Source organism: Condylostylus longicornis, unplaced genomic scaffold, assembly GCF_029603195.1.
Source record: "Condylostylus longicornis isolate FDR11 unplaced genomic scaffold, ASM2960319v2 ptg000038l, whole genome shotgun sequence".
Taxonomy (NCBI): Eukaryota; Metazoa; Arthropoda; class Insecta; order Diptera; family Dolichopodidae; genus Condylostylus; species Condylostylus longicornis.
In genome coordinates this window covers 3,950,253-3,962,398 of record NW_026578007.1, presented here as the reverse complement: position 1 = coordinate 3,962,398, position 12,146 = coordinate 3,950,253, and the positions used below count along the sequence as shown (strand labels likewise).

The window sequence follows — 12,146 nt, the reverse complement described above, 5'->3', positions numbered from 1 at the left end:
AATAAATTTTAAAAATTTAAAATTTGAAATAAAACAACAAAAATTTTTAAAAAACCGTTAGCAAATTGTTCGAATTTAAGGGTTAGTTGCGTGAGTAAAAAAAAATAATTATATTTTTAGTGGCATAGAAATTTCCGTTAGCATCCTGCATTTACAGAGACTTCGAAAAGCTTTCAGTTTCAGAAAGGTGCCAAAAATTCAAATTTTAAAAATTTTGAAAGAGGGGGTTGTAGTAGAAAAAAAGTTCTACCAACGAAATGAACTATTTTTAAGTATCTAAATGCTGCTAAAATTTCAGACTCCTACAACCTGAGGTCTAAAAGAAAGCGACATAAAAAATTTGGAAAAAAAACGACAGCTTTTCCTTTCCTGCCGTGCTCGCACGGGAGACATAAAGTTCCTTTGAGGAAAACCGATTTAATGTATATCCCATCACACATTATTTTATTGTTGTCATTAATTCCGAAATTTTATAAATTACAAATTAAGAATGAGAATTTTGATATTGGTTGGATATTCCCATGATTCATTTTGTGCAAAACTACAAGATGTTGTCTCTAATATGAAAATAAATTGATGAAATCTATTACAAAAGACCTTTGAATAACATTTTAAATTCTTTCTATAAGATTTATCAGAGGAAAGAAAAACAAAATGAAAGTTTTAATTGGCAGGAAAAAATCTTTTTCAATAATTATTCTAGAAAATATTTTTCAATTTTCTGAATATTTTAGCAATAATTCAAACTTTTCTAGAGCAAACACATCCAATGCATTCATGACATTTCATAAAACTTTTGTTTTTTTTCTCAATTTGTTTTTTTTTTTTCAAAACTTTATCAAGTATTTCTTTTCGTTAATCTTTTCCATACCATACCCAGCCCCAAACTCTTTAATCAACAAAGTATAAAAGGAAAACACATACTGGTTTTATTCTTTTAGTTTAATTTTATTTGGAAAAACTCGCATATCATTTTAATTTATGGCATTGCAAGAAGTGAATTTTCAAACAAAAGAAAAAAAGATCAGTTTTTCACCTTTCCTTTTTTTCTTTTCCCTACAATTATTTACAAAGTAAAAGGTATATAGAAGAAGGAATTTTTCCGGAAAAAATCATTTTCTTTTTTTCTTATTTAATCTTACTTTTTTCCCTTTTCTTTCTAGTTTTTTTTTTCTCTGTGTTCTAGATCTTTTTTTTAAACAAATTTTTCTTTTATTGAAAACAGATAAATAAAAGAGAAGAAAAAATTATCTGTAGAAAAAATTTTTGGTTTTTTTTTTTTTTTTTGTTCTCATTTTGCATTTTTTACCTTTTTCCATTCTCTTCCACAATAATTTTAAGCATAAAATTTTATTCAAAATGAAAAGAAGAAGAGAAATGCCATAAATGCTTAGCGTTTCCTGTTTGTTTAATCTTAAATTCCATATACCACTTTGGTTGTATTGACAACTTATAAACAGAAGATGAAACCATATACAATTTTCATGCACACTCACACGTTTAGCAATAATGCCAAAACAAGAATATAAAAAGTTTGATATATAAAAAAAAATGCAAACATTTCTGTCATAAAAAAGCATCTGTTTTTTTCTTCTATTTTAATTTGTTAAAAAAACAACAGTACCGGTTAAAATTATTTGGTTACTTTTAAAATTTTCATATTTAATGTTTAATTATTGAGCACAATTATCGAAATATTAATTCCTGAAGTGGAATTGATAAATCTTAAATTTAATTTTTGTGATCAACTGAAACAAATTTTATTTTAAGAAATTTACAATACTTAGATGATTTTGGGCAATACAGTTTAATTTCTTTGATTTCCTGATTTAACCTTTCAATTGTAAAAACAGAACCAAAGCGGTGAACGACAATGGCGGATTATTCCCGTTATTGCACAGAACAATAGCGGAACGACAAAATTAAGTGTTCAATATTCAGTATATGATGCCACACACACATGGAAACGAATTATATCAAAAAAAAACTGCCGGTTAAGGATATTTTATCGCTGGCGGTTAAATTCGCGTCGAAGATTTCGCTTGATTCCGGACATTTAAATAAGTGTATTCTAAATAAATTTTAACATTTGGCCAAGGAAAATTTAGTTTTTAACTTGGAATCTGACTATTTTGCTATTTTAATAAACAACATATCACAAAAAGTGATGTAAGGAAATTCTTTTGTTAATAAATTTCTTGAAACTGTGTTCCGCACACGCACAATTTTGCTCAAATGAAATATAAAAGGAGTCAGTTAAAATCGCGACAGTTTCACTTTTGAGAAAAGCCCCTAGTACGACTACTTTCATACACAACAAACATTAATATTTGGACAATATGTATTAAATATGACTTAAAAATGTTTGAAAGATGGCAATTTATCTCAGTAAGAATTATAGTCCCCTAAAATATCCGTCTAATCAAAAATAAACTTCATTATTGAAAAAAAATATTTCAATTTTAGCATTTTATCAAAATGGATTTTTCAAAGTATGCTTCTAATGTGCAAGTATTGATCTATTATAAGTCTATTTAAAATAAAATAACAAAATAATGAGTTGAGAGCAATATTAAGCAACAATAATCAGTTGCCAAATTTCACCACTGAATGGCAGTTCGCATCCAGTTATAATATAAAATCTTCATAAGGAACCATTGAACATTAATTTTTGCATTAATATTTTTTAAAGTTACTGTAATATTCTTATTTGCAAATACAAAAACAAAAAATTTCCTCTCGCATAGAAGCAAAAACACAGAAAAAACAAGAATCAAAAAATAAATAAACTGAATAAATTTTCTACTCAGCTCTATTAGGTCAATTGAAATTCTATGTTTACTAAGAAAGGAAAAACGATTTTCTTTTACACCATACACAGCAATTCCCACATTTAATATCATTTCTAATCCATCTTAATATACTATAGATACATACATATAAACAGACACAAGCACATTACAAATTTTCACTTTTCAAAGAATTCCTTAATGTAAAATCTAAAATTATTGCTATGAGACGACACCCTATAATGTCGATAGTTTGTATGAGAACAAATCTGGTAAGAAAAAAAGGTTTTTTTTTTAAAGCAAACAGGAAATTATACTAGTCCTCCTATAGAAACTGTTTACTTTTTCTCCCACTTTTTAAGTTGTTGCAATTAGAGATAATCTTTATCAATTTAAATCTTTTAATATTCAAGTATAAGACATTTAAGTTTATACCATTAAGTATTAAATTCTTTGTGCCAAAAGCTTCCTTTTCAAAAGAGAAAGTAAAAATTTAGAAAAATTTTCAATAAAGATAGAAATAGTTTTACTTCAGAATGAAACAGACATTCGTCTATCCGCTTGTGCGTCTTTTTACAAAATTTCTACTCCCCTTCAACACAGAACACTTTAATTTCATACCAATATGAATGCTTCTGGAAAGCATATTTCTCTAGAAAAACTTTTCAATCTTTATTAAAACTCTTCCTAATAGAAATTTCTTGTAACTTATTGCGTAGAATCAATAATAACGTGGAAAGAAAGCGGTTTCCTTCTTCTTTCACAAAATAATAAGGGCAAATATTACTTGCACAAAATAGCCGTTGGAATTAATTGAGACCAGTTTATTTATTTTTCAATGCTTCTAACATAAATTTTTTTATTAGGCGATAAATTAAAGAAGTTTGAAATTTTGACAGTTTGCTGACATTAATAGATTATTTATTTTGTTAAAACAAAAGATTTCCAAACAATTTCTTTCGCTTACTAATAATAATCGCCTCTAATTTTTTCTCCGATATACTAAATTTTTCCAACTATCTGTGAAAGAAGAGAGCAAGCATAAGAAATGTCTTCCTATCACGAAAGTTAGTTGTTCAACTTGACCTATAACTAAGTCAAATACCTTTAGTTGCCATCAAATTTAGTGTTTCTTCGCTTTATTAATAATGTCATCCTAAATTTATGTAATAATATCTTATTTAATTGTTAAGAAAATAAAGCAAATAAAATGTTTTTTTTTTCATAGAGTTTTTTAAACCACGTGAATATTTTTTAAATGAAATGTGCTACTTTAAAAACCATTGATTTTATTCCAATTTATAAATTTTTTCTAATTTATTAAAAAGTTTTTCAATTCAATTTTACCTTCTCACTATTATTTCTTAAATGTCGGGGACAATATCTAAAAAATAAAAAAAATTGGAAGACAAAATTATATAATCATAAATATTTTCCTATTTAGCTTTTGGAATAATTTTCAATTATCCTGTAGTCTTCTACAGAAGAAACTTTTTCAAATTATAAAAAAAAACTAATTCGTAATTCCTAATTATTCATTAAATCAACGATTATATTTATATGCACACCTTCCAAAAGAAGTCTAAAAAAATTTTAATTTGAAAATATTTCCATTTTAGATGATTTCTCCTACTATAGACACGAAGAGCCTAAAGCATACAATCATGAATCCCTTGCTATCCATGTGACCTTTTAAAACAGATGAATGAAAAAAAATCTACATTTCATAGCTAACCGAAATTTTTATTTAATTAGAGTTTTTTTAGGGCATATTATATAAAGTTAAATGGTAAAATATAGTAACTATACATTAATGTGTACTACGACAGGACACTGGATATAGATGACCCCCTAAAGCAATAAATTAGAAAATTACGCTTTTTTTTTCCTTTTTATGAATTCTGGGCAGCAAATCTCATTAGATTTAAATAAAAATTAATGAGAAGAATAGTTCCATTAGATGCCTCATTTTTTCGTTTCGTTTCGTTTTTCTCATGAAATACCAAGAAAAAAGGCAGGAGGAACAAGTATATATATATATAAACACGTAATATAGAAAATAATTTTCTACTCCTTTAGGATTTCAATAGAGACCAAGAAAACGAAAAAAAAATACACAAAAATGTTTATACTTTTGCCTTCATGCATAATTTAAAATGAAGGACAACAGTATAGAATTTTAATGCTTTCGGAATTTTTTTTTTCGAAGAGAAATAAAAAAAAAATTCAAAATTGCTATACCGTTTTACTTAAATGGAAATTTGCGTTTCATAATAAAATACAACAACAAAAACAAAGTAAATTGAAATAAAAAACAAGTCTAGTTTAAATTTAAAATTTAGTTTATTTTAAATTTAAAACAAATTTATTAAAAAGATTCTAAAGAAAAACACTAGAATGAACGCACCTACATACATCAGACAAGAAAGTGTCTAAGTCAAAATTTGTGTAGGTTTGAGTAAATCAAATTTCATAAATTTAAAAAGATATTTTCGAAAATAATACCAACTACACTTCGTTAACCTATTTTAACACAACTTGGATACAGACTGCCTCTGCAGGATCTCAATTCACTCCAAGTATTTCGATTTTAATAAAAGGTTTTTGCAAAGAATATGTACTCGTATATGATTTGAGATTTTTCAGGGATAGTTTTTAAAAACTGTTCGAATTCAATTAAATTTTACTAAATTAAATATTTGACTAAGAAGAATTGCTATATTATAAAATTTTCTAATTTTTAATAACTTAATTCGGTAAATTTTCCCTGAGGTCCACAGAAATACAAAACGAAAATAGGAAATTTTTATCTTAATTCGTAACTAGTGAATATTTAAAATTATTTCATCTACTTATACATTATATGCATTTTATTTGATTTTTATATTTTATATAAGAAATCAAAATAGCGTTGATATAAACAAACTCTGGGGCAGTTACAGTACGCATAGATGCTACTTTTATAACCATTACAGTTGTTACTTTGCTTTTTACTATAAAGACATCCAAATAAGATGTACTAGTAAAAATGTTTTTAATATAAATCAGGAATATTCAAATTATAAGCCAAAATTTTATGATCCATATTTTAAAGAAATTTATTCTACTTGAGTTATATTTCAAAAATAGTGTTTATTTGTGGTTTCAAGCTTAACAAATATGACTTAAAATTTTAGCAATATATCAGAAATCGTTCGAATTTCATACCATTGTAGTACAGAAACAAAAGAGCTGTGTAATTCTTAAATGTTCGTCTACAGAAATTAAATATTGAATTTTTGAAAGAAATAGTTTTTATATAACAGCAGTTTTCCAAGATAGATTGAGCTTATAAAAACTTGTTATAGGTATAAAATTTGAAATTTCATTTCCTCAAGAGCTCGTTCAAGATTTCATAAAAAACGTATTACATTAAATTTTGTTCTATAACAAATTTTATTAAATATTCATCAGAGATATTGTTACATTAAAATAGAAAGAAGATTATTAATTTAAAAAGTGACAAAAACATAATAATAACAGGCGCATAATTTCTAGGCAAATTATTTTAGTTATCAGATCCTAAAAAATTCAAAAATTAAATAAGATTTTTAAGGATTTAGTTTCAAATTATTAATCGACTTTGGTTCGGATTGGTTTGAATAGACTTCTCAACTTTTTTTTTGTGGGTGCTGAATAATTTATCTATATATAAATTAAACCTTTAACTCAAATATTTTCAATATGAGAAAATAAATTAAATTGAATTAAGGAATTCAATAAAATGGGGAAAATTTTTTACCACTACATTTTCTAAAACATCTTAGAGGAGAGAGAATTGTAATTAATTCTAATTAATTCTAATTAATTAATAATTCAATCGTTTTAATAATATTAATGAGATTTTTTTTTATTTTAAGTTCAATAGATAGAAAAAGGGCCCAAAAATCCTATTTGAGAAATTTATTGAATTGAAAAAGAACCAAGAATTTTAATATTTTTTTTTCTCTCTCTTTTTTATAAAATATTAAATTACGTATTAAACAACAAGCATATAATATTTTTGAAAAAACAAAGATGAAACATTTTCCTCGAATAACATATTTTTTTCTCCCTTAATTTTTCTTAGAAATTCCAATTTATACATGTAAAATAGCTTCAATGTTGTTTAATAAATAAAACATCAAAACATGCAAAATCGTATTAAAATTATACATATATTTTTTTTTCTCAAAATAAAAATATTGTAAACATGAAATATCCTTGTAAATATGGAAAAAAAAATATACAAGAAAATTAATATTGAGCTTGTATTGGAATATAGAACATTAAGTAAGATATGCGTGTGAAGACTGAACTAAAATTATAGAAAAATATTGATGAATATTTGATATACTTAGAAAATTTACTTAAATATAGTTTCGTATTTTTATTAAGTACCAGTGGATGTTAAAGGGTAAATAACTTTCTTAGTGAAATTCACATCAAACACTGTAATATAAAACTACACGTTCTTAATCATAAATACTTAATGACAAGAATAAACAAAAGCTAAGTGTCAAATATCGCATTGAAATGACGTTTACGTTGATATGACGATACAAAACAAAATGTAAAGCTGACATAAATGATAAAATCTTTAATTGTTTAATAGAAATGAATAAAAATTAATAAATATTAAATATTAGACAAAAACATTTTTGACATCAACTCCTACAATATTATTATCAAATTACCTAATATCGAAAACGTCAATTAGTTATCATTGAAAAATTGATCAAAATTGAAAGCGAAAGTTTGAAAACTAATAGTATTAAAATGACAGAAATTTGAGAAAAATTTTGAAATTTTATGAATATTGAAAAATTTGGAATACAGTAATGCATAATATTTGATAATGGCGCAATATATTTGATATTGCAATATTTGATGTTTGTAAAATTTTAAAATGGCAATCTCAATTTAAAATCTGTTGAAAAGTATAGCTTAATTTTCACATGACCTCTAATGTTTTCCTTATTGTAAACAATATATTACGGTTTTTTGCAGCGAATGCCAAACTGCATGGATATTTTTGTTCAATATGTCATACGCAATGTTCATTTATGTCGTACGCAATCAAAATATAAAATATTAATTAAAGAATAAAAATTTACTGTCAAAATTGAAAATCACTGTCACTGTATGGCGCTGAATACCTTGTTTATTATAATTTGTATGAAAAAAAAATATATGTAAATATTTCTCTTATATAACAAAGCAATAACCATAAATTTGTCTCTCTATATACCATTTTTATTATATTCCGACAAAACTTATTATCGTTAAGAAACGGGTCAAGGCTACATTTAAATATGCATCAATACACATTCATATACATATGCATATTATTATAATACAAACATGAAAAATAAACTGAAAATTAGAAGTGAATTTTTATTTTAACAGAGAATATACAAAAAAAAAAATATTCTCTTTCTTTATTATAATCTAAATAAATTATTGCCAAATGAAATGGATAAAATCTTTTTCGAAAAAAAAAAAAATGAAATAAAATAACTGTTTAGAGGATAATAATGATCAATAAATCATAGTTATCATCCACAACATCCTTAACCTTCATTTTCTTATTCATTCCATCCAATAAAAAAAAAATTTGTTTTTATTTTCTCTCACATTCTACTTGAACAATAAACTTGAAAAATGCGACGCAATAAAATTTAACAAAAAATAAAAAACAATAATTTCGGTTTTATATTCAGAAATTTAATGTGGAATTATTCCAAAACTCGAATAATAAATTTGGTACTTTGTAACAAATTCCAAAAGAAATGAAATCGAATTAATTTTGGTAAGTAAGTTATGTTATAGTTTAGGTTGCCGCGAATACCGTAAGATGAAAATAACCAAAATTTTAGTTGGTAAAGAGTTAAAGAAATAATACTGAATTTGGTACGTTCCATCTGGTTACAAGCAAGTGCCTTAGCAATAAGTTACAGATTCTAACGCCAATTCATCATTCGTTGCTTCAGAAAACTACAAGGACCTGCAGTTTTCTGAGAGAGAGAACAATATTGAACTCATTGAAAACTGACAAGGTCAGACAAAGCAAAAACTGTTTTATAGTAGTATTCTGGAATATGGCCGGGTTTAAATCGAACAGTTTTTTACAAATTAAAAATTCTCTAATTATTCTATTTGCATAAAATGTTCCGACACTAATAAAATAATTATTAAGTTATTTAACTGAAGAAACTAGTCGATTACAACGCAAATCAAAGTTTCGTGGGATTCAATTTTAAATTCGTATTTAAAATCAATTTTTTCAGAATAAAATTCTAAAATCACACCTTCACTTAATTTAATTGGTTAGCTTTTTTTATTACTATATATAGGGTGTCCGTTTTCTAAAGACACTACTACAGTCAAATTTCTCTATCCCGTATTATCTATAAGACGATATTTTTCTTTAAATCGAAAAACATATTTCTATTTACTTGGCACTTGGAAATTTTTATAGTTTAGTTCCCCTAACTCGACATATCTATCTTTTCTGACTTTTACAGGGTTTGACATAGAAGTTCTATTGTATATGCATCTTAGCTGTTAGAGGGTAAAATTTTCAGAAGGTAAAACTTTCGCATGGAGCCAATGTTGACAGATCAACAGGTTTTGAGATACTAGGGTATTAATACAAATTCAATTAATTTTTTTACTTTCTGATATTTTAGGCTAACTTCCATGTCAAATAAACGTATAATTAAATATGCCAAAATTAGATAAGACTTGAGATAAGATGTTTTCAAATATCGAAATCACAAAGTTTAAAGTTCGAAAAGTTTGACCTTTCAAATTTCATTTTAAAAAAATCCTAATTTTACAGGTAACGTAACTTTAACGTTAAGGAACAGACAAGATTAATTTTAAATTCTCGTAACTCGAAACCGGTTGAATAGCATACAAAAGTCTTACCATTCATAATTTTCTGCACAACAGCAATAGAAAACACTCTGTATATTAAAGAAAATACAAAAAATTATAAAAAATAATGTGGTTTTTATGAAAACAAAATATTAATATTTCAAATTATGATACGCAAAATATTAATATGGAGTAGCTTATGGAGTAACGTGTTTAAAAATGCGTGATAAAAAATTAAGTTTTCTTGAGTAGAGAATGGCTCGCATACAATCCATTACAATTTTCATTTCTTCTTTATTTTCATAAGATCCTCGATCTGTTTAAATACTTTTAGGCATAACATTTTCTTATCCTCATAAAATCTAGTTTAATATCATTTTTAAGATACACGAATGAACATCTTTTGAATTTCTGTATTATTTCTACTATAGCACTTGTGATGCGTTTAAGAAAACTTTTTAAAGGTCAAGTATACAAGAATAACATAAAAACAAATTAAGAAAATAATCAATGAGATAAAATTGTATAACACTTCCATGACATCATTATATTTGTTAGGTATGGACATAAAGAAAGAAAAGAGAGAAAGAGCAACATTGGAAAAATTTCAGTATAGTTATTAGTATTTATTTGCTCTTTAAAATTACAAGAAAATTTATTTAACAACAATTACCGAAAATCGTTCTTGTTACTCATATAATAATAAAACGCCCTTAATCATAATTTGATAGCATTCAAATTTCTCTATGATGCACACAATCTAAAGTCAAAATTTGCCACATACGTTGCTTACAAGAGCTTACACGTCAAACATGCACACTTACACATCAAATTTTCATTAGATTGCAAGCAAAGACTCACTGATTCAAATTTGATGTTGTTTATTCTAAATTCACTAAGTTCCAAATTCTATTAATATTTTTGTAAATATTAAAAAAAGAAGATATAAATAAAAGAGCGATTTTTACAATTAACACATGCACACACACAAAAACAAATTACAAAAACAAAATTTATGTAATATCAACAAAATATAAGCAAATAAAGAAAATATTCACCTTGAGCTCAACAATCTTTCAGCTTCATCGGCTGTCATCGCATCTGGTAAACTATTTTGTTCTCTTTCATTTACATCATCATCATTTTCACCATCACTTGCATCTGCAAATTGTACATCATCAATACCTTTAACATCTAATGGTGGACCAATTGGCAGTGGTGGTGGACGTAACGGTAATGTTGGACATTGATCTGAATATCTATGAAATTCTAAATCATCGAGATCATCGACATCATCATCGTCATAATTATTTTTATAATCTTCATCATTCTTATGATCATTATGATCATAATTTTCTTCAGTATTCAAAGGAACTTTTGTTGCTGTTATTACTGCTGTTGTTGCTGCTACTACATTTGCAGTTGTATTTATTGTTGTTGTTGTTACTGTTGATGATGGTGACATTGATGATGATGATGATGATGTTGTATTTATTCTATAATTATTACTATTTGAATATTTTGATGTTATTGAATCATCATTCCATTTTGGACTATTTGGTAATTCGTTTTCATTAAAATTATTCTGTTGTAAATTTTGTTGGCTATGTTGATGATTATTATGATGATTATGTTGATTTTCAATAACTTTTGTTGGTGACATTAATTTTCTTTCACTGTTGTTATAAATTGTATCATTTGTGCTTGAATTAAAATTACTATTATTGTTATTGTTGTTATTATTATTATTTATATTATTATTATAATTATTTGTTGCTACTGTTGTTGCTGTTGTTGTTGTTGTCGGAATTCTATGACTATTATCATTAGATTTTTTATCAAAAAATAAATCTGATGGTGGAGGAATTTCTGGTTTTATTGATGCATAAACAACTGATGATTTATTACATTCGAATACATTGGAATGAAATTGTGTTTTTGGTATATCTGTAGCTGTATGATAAAGTTCTGATTCACCATAACTTGGTTTACTTTCACTACCATCTGGATTTAAACGAAAACCAACATCAGCATATGTTAAACTTGTTTTCTGTTCATCATCTATATCTAGATTTTTTTGTTGTTCTTTTTCCTGTTGTTGCTGTTGTAAATATGTGATGTTATCCTGTGATTGTTGTGATGAACCAATTTTAAATTCTTTTGATGGACTTCTTTGTGGTGGAGATGGAACTGTTTGTGCTGGTGTATCATATATATATGCTGGTTTTAATTTTGCTTTAATTTCTGGTGATGGTTCATTAAAACCACCTTCATCAGATGTACTAACTGAACTAATTGTACTAGCTGGTCTTGAACCTAAACCAGCTGCTGGAATATTCACTGAAATACTTGTTTTTTTGGTAACTGATTTTGGATGAATTGATGCGTATTGACTTGAATTATCATTGTCGTTCTTCTCTGGTGATGATGATGTAGATGTCTTTGGTGTTCGACCTG

At 25.9% G+C, this 12,146-nt stretch overlaps 1 protein-coding gene across 3 annotated transcripts in view; it reads right to left on the bottom strand.

Annotated features, from left to right (window-relative positions):
- Positions 1-12,146, bottom strand: part of LOC129609300 (uncharacterized) — a 236,994-nt gene that overhangs the window by 52,847 nt on the left and 172,001 nt on the right. For all 3 annotated transcript variants that reach the window (XM_055521242.1, XM_055521244.1, XM_055521243.1), the window contains exon 4: positions 10,748-12,143. In XM_055521242.1, coding sequence (XP_055377217.1) covers positions 10,748-12,143 — 1,396 coding nt within the window. The remainder of the gene's footprint in view (positions 1-10,747; positions 12,144-12,146) is intronic.